Raw genomic sequence first — 15042 nt, forward strand, 5'->3', positions numbered from 1 at the left:
TTTCGAAAAATTATGTGCTGGACGCAGAAGCTGGTGGGGTAGTAGGTGAGAACAAGAGGAACCCTATCCCTAGCAGCGTGGTGGGAGGATGGGGTAAGAGCACACATGTATGAAATGGAAGAGATGCAGTTGAGGGCGGCGTTGATGGTGGAGGAATGGAAGCCCTTTTCTTTGAAAAACAAGGACATCTCCTTCGTTCTAGTATGAAAAGCCTCTCTTGGTTTCACCCATCACCTTGTGTTTCTCTCTCCCCTCCCCCACCTGTTCAATCAATTCCTCATCTTTCTTTCTACAGTCCTGCTGAAGGACCGCAGCCCTAAAACGTCGACTATACTTTTTTTCCCCACAGAGGCTGCCTGGCCTGCTGAGTTCCTCCAGCACTTCTGTGTGTTGCTTGGATTTCCAGCATCTCCTTTGAAACATCAATACCGGGGGGGGGGGGGGGGGGTCTGGGAACACAACCTTTCTGTAATGTGGGAGGTGCACTACGTCAGCGGTCCCCAACCCAGCGGGCCGCAAAGCATGTGCTACCAGGCCACGAGGAAAAGATATGAGTCAGCTGCTCCTTTCCTCATTCCCTGTCACGCACTGTTGAACTTGAACATAGGGTTGCCAACTGTCCCATATTTGCCGGGACATCCCGTATATTGGGCGAAATTGGTTTGTCCCATATGGGACCACCCTTGTCCTGTATTTCCTCCACTAAGGTACAGCGTTCCTATGAAACCATTCGTAAGTGGAAATAGTGTAAAGTGAAGAAGCAATTACCATTAATTTACATGGGAAAAATTTTTGAGCGTTCCCAGACCCAAAAAATAACCTACCAAATCATACCAAATAACACATAAAACCTAAAATAACACTAACATATAATAAAAGCAGGAATTATATGATAAATACACAGCCTATATAAAGTAGAAATAATGTATGTACAGTGTAGTTTCACTTAACAGAGTCGGGAAGATTAAACCAAAACTGATTTGTAGAAAAAAAAAATCGGCATGTACACGCATGCGCAGGGCAAGGCTTCAGGTAGTCTTTCTCGGGGTAAACACAAGTGTCCCGTATTCGACTGCTACTTTTGTCCCTTATTTGGGAGTGAGAAAGTTGGCAACCCTAATTGTAAAAGACACGTTGAGGTGAGTTTAACCCTACTTGAACACCCCCATCCAGTCGGGCCGGTCCGCAAGAATATTGTCAATATTAAACTGGTCTGCGGTGCAAAGAAGGTTGGGGACCCCTGCACTATGTAGTCTGATCAGTTTAAAATCACTCTCACAGCTCACGGCCACAGTTTAAGAACTAGGGGTAGGCCATTTAGAACGGAGTTGAGGAAAAACTTTTTCACCCAGAGAGTGGTGGATATATGGAATGCTCTGCCCCAGAAGGCTGTGGAGGCCAAGTCTCTGGATGCTTTCAAGAAAGAGATGGATAGAGCTCTTAAAGATAGCGGAATCAAAGGTTATGGGGATAAGGCAGGAACTGGACACTGATTGTGGATGATCAGCCATGATCAAAGTGAATGGCGGTGCTGGCTTGAAGGGCCGAATGGCCTACTCTTGCACCTATCGTCTCTTGTTTACATTAAATCCACTATATGCTCTGTACTTTGGAGGAAATAGTACAGTATGTTGCAGCATTCAAGCAAGATAACATAGAAAACTGCAAAATCCATTTTGCTTTATCATAGTCATTATTAGTTTCAGCAGCTACTCACTTCGCTTTCTCCTGGACTCTTTGATATCTTCACAGAGTTTGTTAAACTCAGGATCCAGCTCAGCAGCTATCATCGCATGTGCAGTATCCTTGAGTGTGCAGGCTCTGTGCCGAATCATGCGATCTATGAAAAGAAACACCAAACAGTTACACTGGCACAAAATACACTACGTTATTAACATTCTTGTTTGGAATTAAGTAGTTCTCATAGTCTCTCTATGCATCTAGTTACTGTGAGAACAGGTTACCTTATTGGCTTGCTCATGTGTAATAGTCCTTTACACAGATTTGAGCTCAATGACAAATATTCTGATTATCCAACATCCTTCTTCTGTCAAAGTATATTGTGGAGACAGAAGAAAAAAAAATTGAGAGGCAGATTGACATAGAGAAAATAATTTAATTTGACTCCACAAAATCATACATTCAGATGATTGCATGATGAACTGCATCTTCAAACAATCAACGTGACATGAAATTTCTACATTTTGATTACATAAATTATGGGTGGAATCTTATATTAAGAAATTCCAGTTTCAAATTAACTATTACAAACAAGCAAGCCAATAACGTAACCTATTCTCATAGTAACTGAATGTGTATGTATCATTTAATGAATGTCACTTGAAGATTTATAGAAACATCAAATGTTCTTTCTTACTTAGACCAAGAGAAGAGGTGTCAATGGCAATGTTTTAATGAAATCAACAAGATATTTAAAGGCTTTTGGGTCATACTTCAGCAAACTGGGCAAAATGAAATAATGTAAAATGAAGTTATATATATTCGGAATACTGTCTGGCAACATCTGTGGAGAGAGAAACCATAGTGCTGTTTCATGCCAATAATCTTTCATCAGAACATATCTGATGAAAGGTCATCAGCTGAAACAATTGGCTAGACTTTACACAGTGGTGAACCAACTCCACTCACTGCTGAGTTCAATAAAAAGATACAAACTTACCTTCAATGATCCTTTCAGCAGGAACTTGTGAGGGAAAAAGTTGACAGGATCCTCCGCATCAAGGCCCTGCGCGTTGAAGGGCCTAAGGATGTAAAAGAAGCATCACGTGGGGCGGCGTGAAGTAGTCCGCCCATAAATAGCTCTGAAGTTGCTGTCAGTCACATGGAGTAATGTGAAGGTTGATAGTTTTACCATCATTATTTTGTGAAATCTGGACCATTAACTGTTTCTCTCCACAGATGCTACCTGATTTCTAGGCATTTTCAGCAATATGTTGGTTTTTTTTCAGGTTTCTGGCATCTGTATTATTTTGATTTTATTTTTTAAAAGTGACAAAGTATTATCCAAAAAGGTAAAGTCTATTCAAAAATGGAATTTAATTGAATTTTATAGTCTACTTTGGTTATTTCAAAATGAATTTATGTGGTCAAGGCAACAACATTTGTGCTAGGTAATAAAATAATTTTCATTTTAGATTATTATCAAAAGGATAATAAGACAATAGGAAAATGCAAGTCTGTGACCATGAAGGATTCCTCCAGGTTTTCTCTCACATGCAAAAAATGCACAAGTCTATAGTTTAATTGACTACTGCAAATTACCCCAAAATCGTTAAGACCACTCAATCAGGAGAAATCTATGCATGCGTTTGTGAGCATGCGTGTGTGTGTGTGGGAATGAGTGACAGACAGACAGAGTTCGGACCGGGGAATATAAATTGGGTTAGGATATGATTAGCATAAAAGTGGGTGTTTGAAGGCCAGCAAGGATTTGCTGATTTGTAGAGCTTGTTTCTGTACGGTTTTCCCAACTCCAAAAAACTCCCAATAAGAAAAAAAATAGAAACTCCTCCTCCTTTTCTGACAGAAATGAACACAAATCTCAATCTCATAATGCAATCCCCGATGCGGTACTTGCTGCCTCACTAACCCAGCTATGTTGAACTATGTGAGTTTCATACCAATAGATGCCAAATGAGAGTATTAAGATCATACATCTTTATCTAAAAGGAATTTTGACTATTCAATTCAATCTCACAGAGCAAAATTCACAATTCTGACAGTACAATAAATCTGAATCTAGTTTGAGGGTTACACTGTGCTCCCACGTTTTCAACATTCTGATGGTTGGTAGACTTTTATCAGCAACTTCAGAACAATGTAAACGCATAATGTTTGCTTGCTTATTGTTGTGTCAAGAGACTTGAGACGTAATTCAGAAACTGCATTTAGTTAATTTAGTCACAATTAGCTTGATAGATAGCCACAAAATCACTGCTTAGGTGTTTTAAATTCCAACTTACCTCCAGGAACTTTATCAGGATTGTATTCAAGAGCATTGCTACAGATGAGGTTAATATCTATCAGGAAATCCTTCACTGTTTCATACTTGTGGTTATCAATTTTCATCATCATGGTTGATAAATCCATAGGTTGTAGGATGACCTCGAGATAGTCAGAAACCTACATTTTTTTTTAAAAGAAAACAGTGCTCAAAATCAAAGATCAACATATATAAATTTTAAACATTTCCAACAGTAATTTCTCTTATGACAATAATATCAATGTGTTTCTGACTAGGGGAGATATATATATATATTATATCTCAAGACTACTCCACTATTAATTTTACCTCTGTGATTTATTACCCTTTAAACTGAATGCTTGCCATCCTTCGAATGGTTATAGCTATTACTTTTCAGCTCAGCTAAGATGATTCTCTTCAACGTATTGCATGCCTCTCCCTCTTAATTTAGATCCCCACCTCACCTTTGATGCGATGTTTGTGTCATCCCCTACGTGCAATTACGCCAAGTTGCAATGATCAAGCCATATACATTTCATCATTACACTCCCAAGAATCTTAGCAGCAAGAATTACCAAAAGGGTACCTAATCAAAAACCTTATCAGCTTTTAAAATTCTTCATTGATAACTGCTATTAATATACCTCTTCAATATCCACAGGTTTACTAAAGATATTAAATCGTTTGTCAGTGGCAAGTCTTTTGGTAATATCCCTGAGAAATAGCCGAAGTTCCCGAAAGGTATTTTCCTCTTGTTCTTCCATTCGTTTTTGTTCCTCCTCTGATAATTGTCTTGGTGGAGGAGGCAATGCAGGTGGAAGGACTTCCAAGGCAAGCAAAGCTGAAAAAAAGTACGTAGTTTAATTAATAAAACTCCATCTGATGAGTGATTCTCTCGAGCAGGGGTTCCCAACACGTGGTCCACTGACTCCTTGATTAATGGAAGGGTTCCATGGCATAAAAAAGGTTGGGAACTCCTGCTCTAGAGGAAAATTTACAATATCACATTTGGGTGTAAGACTGAAAGAAATTTGCAGACTTGCATTTCATGACTGATCTGAAAACACTTCATAAATTAAGTAATTCTGAAGTGCAACCACTAAAAAAATACGCAATTTGCACCCAGCAGGCATCCATAAACAACTGTGGTAACGACAATACAATTCATTTTCGAAATATTATTTGAAGGATATTGGCACGAACTTTAGGGAAGTATCTCCCTACCCTGTTTCAAAACAATGTCATGAATTTTTTTTTATCACTGGGAAAGTAACCTTTTTCTCAGAGACTCTGTCTATCATATTTCTTCAAAGCCAAGACCTCTGACAATGCAGCACTGTATTAAGAATATCAAACAAGATTTTGTGCTCAAGTCATCCCGTTCTAATGAATGGGACTTGAATTTAGAAACCATCTAATTTGCCTTGATTGTCCTGTCCTTTGAGTCATTGCCAGCACCTTCAGCTAGGGCTGCATCCAGGCTAATGAGTATGAGATAACCCACCCCCTTTACGATTTGTAAACATTCCAAAAGAATAAAAATCAATATAATTGATAAGAGATAATTGGCTATTAGTACCAGGTTATAAATGATAAATTTTACATAAAATTCTTGGGTATTAAGGAGAACTGAAAATGATTATATTGCATTTTGATAACTACAAACCCAATAATTAAATCCAAGATAAATTTTCAGGTACAGCCACATTGTTGCTTCACTTGAACAATTGGTCAGAACTGTGAAATGAAGTTTGCAGCATGCTTGGTTCCCACCTTTTAGAACTATGTGGTACTGTCAACAGAAGCTAACCCAGATTTGATTTGGGGGAAAAAAACAAAAGTTGCTTCTAACAATGGTTATCCTGGTTATCACTATGGCTCCTGCTAAGATTCCTCAGGTTATTTGATTCAGTATCAAAGTAAAACATTGAGGCTTCCATACAAAAGTACATAAATGCATAGAGTTAGCGGTATGGTTAGATCTCAGGACTCATACAACCAAAACAATTCAACTTTCTGCCCATCTCGATACTAGCATCTTTTGAATAAAGTTAATTTTGCTTGTCAGGCTAGTGAACAGCCAAAACTGTAATTTGGGTACCAGTCTCTTGCAGAATGGAGAAACTTTGATAACATTAACTGCCAAAGGTAACTGAACAGTGAGAGTGAAAGGTAACTTTTGAGAACAACTTATTTTTGTCCCAAAAAGTTAATCTCTTGACTCGTTGGTAATTCTATAGATGTTGGAATCCAGAATAACATACAAAATGCTGGAGCAACTCAGCAGATCAACAAGCATCTATGGAAAGGAAGATTCTGTATGACCTATTGAGTTCCTTCAGCATTTTGGTGGAAGATATTTTTACCTAGCTCAGTCATATCCAGGATAAGGTGATCTGCTTTTGTTGATTTAACAGGATGTAAAAAGACACAAAATACTGCCAAACCACCAATATTTATTTTTTGCAGAGGATATAGTGGGGTACAGAGGGATTACAATATACGCAAACAACAGGAATTCTGCAGATGCTGGAAATTCAAGCAACACACATCAAAGTTGCTGGTGAACGCAGCAGGCCAGGCAGCATCCATAGGAAGAGGCGCAGTCGACGTTTCAGGCCGAGACCCTTCGTCTGACGAAGGGTCTCGGCCTGAAACGTCGACTGCGCCTCTTCCTATAGATGCTGCCTGGCCTGCTGCGTTCACCAGCAACTTTGATGTGTGTTGATTACAATATACATTCTGATTAAGAATGCTTGATAAATACTTGTTAAATACTGAAACCAATCTGAGCAAATGATGCAGCGTAAAGTTTCATAGATGAGTATGTGAAATGCAATTTATGCTTATTTGCTAATCTAAAAACCTAAGAACACTGAGAGCAGATGCTGATTGTAATCACACTTACAATAAAATCAAGAATACTGGAAGCAAGTTTCAATGATCAAAGAAAAGTTAAGGACTGAAAATGACAAAGCAATAAAGCACAAGGTTAATCATGATTGCCAAACATTCCAAGGTGCTTACACAAAAAAATTACAAATTATTTGATAAATATAAAAAATGTTTTTCCCAGAAAGATCCCATTAATATCAAAAAGGTATTAATAACTGCTGGTGTTGATAATTACTGAGTAAAATATGCAACACACAGTCTACTCAGTAAAAACTACATCTACCCTGTAACCTGTATTTAATTGCACTAACATCTATTATATCAAATTTAATTTGGACATCTTAATAAATACATCATTTGTTTTCCTTTACCATTAGCTCTTACCAGACTTTTTCTTCGTAGGTGGAGGCTTTGCTGCTTGGTTCAATATCAAGTCTTCAAAGAATCTTGTTCTCTCATCTTCAGTAGGTCTCTGTAAATCTATAACTTCTCCATAATTAATTTCAAAAATGCATTTAACCTAATTTTCAAAAGAAAAAGATTCTCATAGCAAACTTTAGGCTTAAATATGCTTATTAGTATTTGCAATGTTAATAAATCAAAGGATATTTCATGACAAGTTTGCAGACAATATGAACATAGGTGGAGGCACAGGTAGTGTGGAAGCAGCAGTGCATCTGCATAAGGACGTAGACTGGGGGAACGGGCAAAGAAGTGGCAGATGGAATATAATGCGGATAAGTGCATGGTCATGCACTTTTACCAGAAGGAATAATGGGAAGAAAATTCAAAAATTAGAGGTGCAGAGGGACTTGGGAGTCCTCTTGCAGGATTCCCTAAAAGTTAACTTGCAGGTTGCACTGTTCAATGTTAGCATTCATTTTGAGAGGACTAGAATACAATAGCAAGGATGTAATGTTGGGGCTTTATAAGGCATTGGTCAGACAGCAGTGAGCAATTTTAGACCCCTTATCTACGAAAAGATATGCCGGCAATGGAGAGAGTCCAGAGGAGGTTCACAGGAATGATCCTAGGAATAAAAGGGTTAACATATGAGGAGTGCTTGATAGCTCTATACTTGTACTCACTGGAATTTATAAGAATGAGAGGGGATCTCATTACAATCTATTGAATATTGAAAGGTCCGGATAAAGTGGGTTTGGAGAAAGTGTTTCTTATAGTGGGGGAGTCTAGGACCAGAAGGCAGTCTCAGAATTGAGGGACATCCATTTAGAACAGAAATGAAACATTTCTTTAGCCAGATAGTGGAGAATCTGGAATACATTGCCACAGGCAGCTGTACAGGCCAAGTCATTAGTATATTTAAGGCAGAGTTGATAGGTTCTTGATTAGTCACGGCGTCAAAGATTACAAGAAGGCTGCAGGAGAATGGAGTTGAGACGGATAATAAATGAGCCATGATGGAATGGCAGAGCAGACTTGATTGGCCAAATGACCTAATTCTGCTCCTACATCTTATGGACAAAAGAACAGGGAGGTCAAACCAAGCAGTAAGTCAGAGACAGATGCAATGTATACTTTGTTCATGCTCATTTGTTGGACATATATCACTGCATGGACATATATTTTGTTAAGACATTTACTTGGAATTCATGCACTTGACCATTTTAAACATACACTTGTTAAAAGACCGTAACTCATTTTAATAACTAAGAAAACTAGATGTGCCTAAGGAAATTGGATTGTACAACGCTGACAGTAGTATTCAGTAGATGAACCGGAACTAATGAATACTACCTGCTGATTTATAATCTTGCAATGATTATAGATAATATAGCACCATAGTATAATCACAATCAAGTATATTGCTCATTATTTGCATGTTAATCACATGCACAGCATCAGATAGGCTCGGATGCTTGAAAACACTCAGGTTGTGTGAAAATACTGTTACTTTCAGAATGCAAAACATTAATACTTCAGTAGCAAAGGATTAAATTCAGACCCTCAGGATTAGGTCACATAATAGTTGCTTGAAATATTTTTGTAGTCTTATCCACCTTTGTCTAAACTAGCTCAACAAAAGAAATTCCCATCTCTTTACTTTAGACTAATTGATAGAAGATTTTGAACACACAAATGGACATATTAAATGTAGATGTTGAAGTTCATATCCTACCTCATCTGGTAGCTCAGCATATGTTGTTTCAGAGGTAGCCAATATCAAAATAGGAGAAAATGGTGGTATGTCCTGCAGCAGAGTCAGGAAAGTAGCTTTCACCGTATCACTGATTGCATCCCACCACTCTCTAATATGAGGCACATAAACGACACTCGGTACTGTCCGACGTGCCTCACGGAACATCTAAAGAGGATGAGCAATTAAGGGAGAACATTGGTGTAGATGGGGATATAATTCATTTTTAAGGAAAGGAGAAAAGCGGAGGCAGAAAGAAAAACAAAGCGCTTTGAGATTTTCAACACTAAGACTGAAGTTTAAACATATGAAACATATGGACTAGGCTTTCTTTCTTCCGTCATTCTCACCTGTGCACAAGACTCCTCTGGTGTTTTGGCACTAACAGAGTACAACGCTGGCAAATCTAGTCTGTACACTGAGAATTTCTCAAGTGAATGGAGCAAAGCAGGAGCAAGATGTGAACTTTGACCAGATCCCTTGTTTCCACAAAGAAGTAACCGCGGACGATGGGATATTGGCTGGTGAAGTGCTGACCTACAAGAAGAAACCTTAGATGACTTCCTAATTCAAGCTTGCACATGCAGTGTTCAAAAAAATATAGCTACTACCTCAGATGAATGAAAGCAGAACACCACAACTTTAAATTAGTAGAAAAGTATTTAAACTATGACCAAGGAGCATGTCCTTGATAGAAGCACTTCAGGCCTTAACCAAGATAATGCATCTTCACAGAATTAACACAGAATCATAATGGTAATCTGATTATATATAATGTTTAAATACATTTATTTCCAACACAAGAAATTGCAATATCATCTATATTACTAGTACAAACTTTCATAAAAATGCAAAATAGGGTATGGTGATATTATTACAGCAATATATAAGGATACTTTATTCTATTATTCTGACAGGCTGCATCACTGTCTGGTATGGAGGGGCTACTGCACAGGACCGAAAGAAGCTGCAGAAGGTTGTAAATATAGTCAGCTCCATCTTGGACACTAGCCTACTAAGTCCTACAAAGTACCCAGGACATCTTTAGGGAGTGGCGTCTCAGAAAGGCAGCGTCCATTATTAAGGACCTCCAGCACCAAGGGCATACCCTTTTCTCACTGTTACCATCAGGTAGGAGGTACAGAAGTCTGAAGGCACACACTCAGTGATTCAGGAACAGCTTCTTTCCCTCTGCCATCTGATTCCCAAATGGACAATGAAGTTTTGGACACTAACTCACTTTTTTAAAAAATATATAGTATTTCAGTTTTTGCACAGTTTTAAAAAATCTATTCAAGATACGTAATTGATTTACTTGTTTATTTATTATGTTTTATTTTTTTTTCTTTGCTAGAGAATGTATTGCATTGAACTGCTGCTGCTAAGTTAACAAATTTCACGTCACATGCCGGTGATAATAAACCTGATTCTGATTATTGCTGATAAACCATGCATCACAGCAGTTAAGAACATTTACCTAAGACTATAACATTCAGGCCTTCGAGAACTAACAAGTGAACAGAAACTTCAAAATAAAAATGGATGAATTGAGTGGAATGACTGCTAGCAGTTCCACACAGAAACCAGCTACCGTTCGCTAATTTCATTTCTTACTCTCCTTGCGCCCTCCCCCCTTCCTCCCTTCTTCATCCTTCATCTTCTTTCCCTCGTACTTTGTACTTTGTTCTTGTGACACTTAGTAAATGATCACAAACAACAAGCTTTTTCCTCCTTCTTAACTTCTGAAGAACCTTGAAAACAAACCACAGTATACAAAACTCTCAACATTTGAACCACTTAAAATAGCCACCCAATCAGTTCAGTAATTCATTATTTGAAGGTTGGTTCACTCAGTCCTCCATATCTTGAAAAGGCCAGTCCAGGCACAATACAATGCAGCCTGCTGCATTAATCCTATTATTAATTGATCATAAATCCTAAATCTTCCAGAAGATAGCAATATTCCACTTCTTTTTTGTTGAAAGAAAAAAATCAACTATACAACCAAATAATTCATAGATATATTTTTTGAAGCAAATCGCCATCAAGACACATTCACAGATTTCACTTTAGATTAGCACTATAACAATTTTGAATCACTGAAAAGCAATTCTATTAAACAGATAAAATATATTATTGTAAAACCCTAACTATTCAACGGTGTGTTGAAACCAACACAAAGTATTTGGAATCGAGAATAGTCTTTTAATATTTTGTTCATATTCCGTGTAATCATGAACTCTTTTCATAAGACCATAAAACATAGGAGCAAACTTAGGCCATTCAGCCCATCGAGTCTGCTCTGCCATTCCAGCACGGCTGACCCGGATCCCACTCGACCTCATATACCAGCTTCTCGCCATATCCTTTGATGTCCTAACCAAAAAGGAAACTATCTTCTGCCTTAAGTATATTCACTGACTTGGGCTCCACCGCAGCCTGTGGCAGAGCATTTCACAGATTTACTGGGGCCTGCAGGGACAGATAAGTGGGTAACAGTCAGGAGAGGGAAGGGTAGGAATCACAGAGGCTGGCGAGCACCCCTGTGGCTGTACCCCTTAACAACAAGTACTCCTGCTTGAGTACTTTGGGGGGGGGGGGGGGAGAGAACGGCCTACCTGGAGGAAGCAACAGTAGTCACGTATCTGGCACAGGGTCTGTCCCTGTGGCTCAGGAGAGGAGGGAAAGGAAGAGGATGGTAGCAGTGATAGGGGACTCTATAGTTGGGGGGGGGGGGTCAGACAGGCGATTCTGTGGATACAGAAAAGAAGCACGGATGGTAGATTGCCTCCCAGGGGCCAGGGTCTGGGATGTTTCTGATCGCGTCCACGATATCCTGAAGTGGGAAGGAGAACAGCCAGAGATTGCGGTACATATTAGTACCAATGACATAGGCAGGAAAAGGGAGGAGGCCCTGAAAGCAGACTACAGGGAGTTATGAAGGAAGTTGAGAAGCAGGACCACAAAGGTAGTAATCTCGGAATTACTGCCTGTGCCCTGTGACAGTGAGTATAGGACTAGAGTGAGGTGGAGGACAAATGCGTGGCTGAGGGATTGGAGCAGGGGGCAGGGATTCAGATTTCTGGATCACTGGGACCTCTTTTGGGGCAGGAGTGACCTGTACAAAAAGGATAGGTTGCACTTGAATCCCAGGGGGGACCAATATCCTGGCAGGGAGGTTTGCTAAGGCTATTGGGGAGAGATTAAACTAGGATTGCTGGGGGGTGGGAACCAAACTGAAGAGACAGAGGAAGAGGAGGTTGGCTCACAAATAGAGAAAGCTTGGAGACAGTGCGAGAGGGAGTATAGGCAGGTGATAGAGAAGGGATGCGCTCAGACCGATGGTTTGAGATGTGCCTATTTTAATACGAGTATTATGAACAAAGCAGATGAGCTTAGAGCATGAATCAATACTTGGAGCTACGATGTTGTGGCCATTACAGAGACTTGGATGGCTCAACAGCAGGAATGGTTACTTCGATTGCCAGACTTCAGATGTTTCGGAGAGGACAAGGGAGGCGAAAGAGGTGGGGGAGTGGCACTGTTGATCAGAGGTAGTGTTTGTCTACAGAGTCTCTGTGGGTGGAAGTTAGGAACAGGAAGAGGTCAATAACTCTACTGGGTGCTTTTTTATAGACCACCCAATAGTAACAGGGACATAGAGGAGCAGACAGATTCTGGAAAGGTGTCGTGGTGGGAGATTTTAATTTCCTAAATATTGATTCGCATGTCCCTAGAGCGAGGGGTTTAGATGGGGTGGACTTTGTTAAGCTGTGTTCAAGAAGGTTTCTTGACACAATATGTAGATAAGCCTACAAGAGGAGAAGCTGTACTTGATCTGGTATTGGGAAATGAACCTGGTCAGGTGTCAGATCTCTCAGTGGGAGAGCATTTTGGAGATAGTGATCACAATTCTATCTCCTTTACGATAGCACTGGAGAGGGATAGGAACAGACAAGTTAGGAAAGTGTTTAATTGGAGTAAAGGGAAATATGAGGCTATCAGACAGGAACTTGGAAGTATAAATTGGGAACAAACGTTCTCAGGGAATTGTACGAAAGAAACGTAGCAAATGTTCAGGGGATACTTGCGTGGAGTTCTGCAGAGGTATGTTCCAATGAGACAGGGAAAGGATGGTAGGGTACAGGAACCGTGGTGTACAAAGGCTGTTGTAAATCGAGTCAGGAAGAAGAGCTTACGAAAAGTTCAAAAAACTAGATAACGATAGAGATCTAGAAGATTATAAGGTTAGCAGGAAGGAGCTTAAAAAAGAAATTAGGAGAGCCAGAAGGGGCCATGAGAAGGCCTTGGCGGACAGGATTAAGGAAAACCCCAAGGCATTCTACAAGTACGTGAAGAGCAAGAGGATAAGACGTGAGAGAATAGGACCAATCAAGTGTGACAGTGGAAAAGTGTGTATGGAACCGGTGGAGACAGCTGAGGTACTTAATGAATACTTTGCTTCAGTATTCACTACGGAAAAGGATCTTGGCGATTGTAGGGATGACTTACAGCGGACTGAAAAGGTTGAGCATGTAGATATTAAGAAAGAGGATGTACTGGAGCTTTTGGAAAGCATCAAGATGGATAAGTCACCAGGACCGGACAAGATGTATCACAGTCTACTGTGGGAGGCAAGGGAGGAGATTGCTGAGTCTCTGGCGATGATCTTTGCATCATCAATGGGATTGGAGGGTTGCAGATGTTGTTCCATTATTCAAGAAAGGGAGTAGAGATAGCCCAGGAAATTATAGACCAGTGAGTCTTATTTCAGTGATTGGTAAGCTGATAGAGAAGATCCTGAGAGGCAGGATTTATGAACATTTGGAGAGGCATAATATGATTAGGAATAGTCAGCAGAGCTTTGTGAAAGGCAGCAGGTCGTGTCTTACGAGCTTGACTGAATTTTTTGAGCATGTGACTAAACACGTTGATAAAGGTAGAGCAGCAGATGTAGTGTATAGGGATTTTAGAAAGGCATTTGACAAGGTACCCCATGCAAGGCTTATTGAGAAAGTAAAGAGGCATGGGATCCAAGGGGACATTGCCTTGTGGATCCAGAAGGCAAAAAGTGATTGCAGATGGGTCATATTCTGCATAGAGGTCGGTTACCAGTGGTGTGCCTCAGGGATTTATTCTGGGACCTCAGCTCTTCGTGATTTTTATAAATGACCAGGATGAAAAAGTGGAGGGATGGGTTTGTAAATTTGCTGACGACACAAAGGTTGGGCATGTTGTGAATAGTGTGGAGGGCTGTCAAAGGTTACAGCGGGACATTGATAGGATGCAAAACTGGGCTGAGAAGTAGCAAATGCAGTTCAACCCAGGTAAGTGTGAGGTGGTTCATTTTGGTCGGTCAAATATGATGGTAGAATATAGTATTAATGGTAAAACTCTTGGCAGTGTGGAGGATCAGAGAGATCCTGGGGTCCAAGTCCACAGGACACTCAAAGCTGCTGCGCAGGTTGACTCATAGAAACATAGAAAATAGGTGCAGGAGTAGGCCATTTGGCCCTTTGAGCCTGCAGCGCTATTCAGTATGATCATGGCTGATCATCCAACTCAGAACCCTGTACCTGCCTTCTCACCATACCCCCTGATCCCTTTAGCCACAAAGGCCATATCTAACTCCCTCTTAAATATAGCCAATGAACTGGCCTCAACTGTTTCTTGTGGCAGAGAATTCCACAGAATTCACCACTTTCTTTCTTAACTCTGTGATTAAGAAAGTGTACGGTGCATTGGCCTTCATCAATCATGGGATTGAGTTTAGGAGTCGAGAGGTAATGTTGCAGTAATATTGGACCCTGGTCAGACCCCACTTGGAGAACTGTGCTCAATTCTGATCGCCTTACTATAGGAAGGATGTGGAAACCATAGAAAGGGTGCAGAGGAGATTTATAAGGACGTTGCCTGGATTGGGCAGCATGCCTTATGAGAATAGGTTGAGTGAACTCGGCCTTATTTCCTTGGAGTGATGAAGAATGAGAGGTGACCTGATACA

The 15042-nt window shown here is 40.1% G+C and overlaps 1 protein-coding gene across 1 annotated transcript in view; it reads right to left on the reverse strand.

The window, feature by feature from the left end:
* The window catches only part of atad2b (ATPase family AAA domain containing 2B), a 200965-nt gene that overhangs the window by 43110 nt on the left and 142813 nt on the right, over nucleotides 1–15042 (reverse strand). Inside the window, exons 18-23 of the mRNA XM_063036823.1 lie at nucleotides 9389–9575; nucleotides 9021–9206; nucleotides 7265–7400; nucleotides 4630–4826; nucleotides 3984–4143; nucleotides 1718–1840 (exon numbers count right to left, since the gene is read on the reverse strand). Coding sequence (XP_062892893.1) covers nucleotides 1718–1840; nucleotides 3984–4143; nucleotides 4630–4826; nucleotides 7265–7400; nucleotides 9021–9206; nucleotides 9389–9575 — 989 coding nt within the window. The remainder of the gene's footprint in view (nucleotides 1–1717; nucleotides 1841–3983; nucleotides 4144–4629; nucleotides 4827–7264; nucleotides 7401–9020; nucleotides 9207–9388; nucleotides 9576–15042) is intronic.

Source organism: Mobula hypostoma, chromosome 2 (genome assembly GCF_963921235.1).
Source record: "Mobula hypostoma chromosome 2, sMobHyp1.1, whole genome shotgun sequence".
Taxonomy (NCBI): Eukaryota; Metazoa; Chordata; class Chondrichthyes; order Myliobatiformes; family Myliobatidae; genus Mobula; species Mobula hypostoma.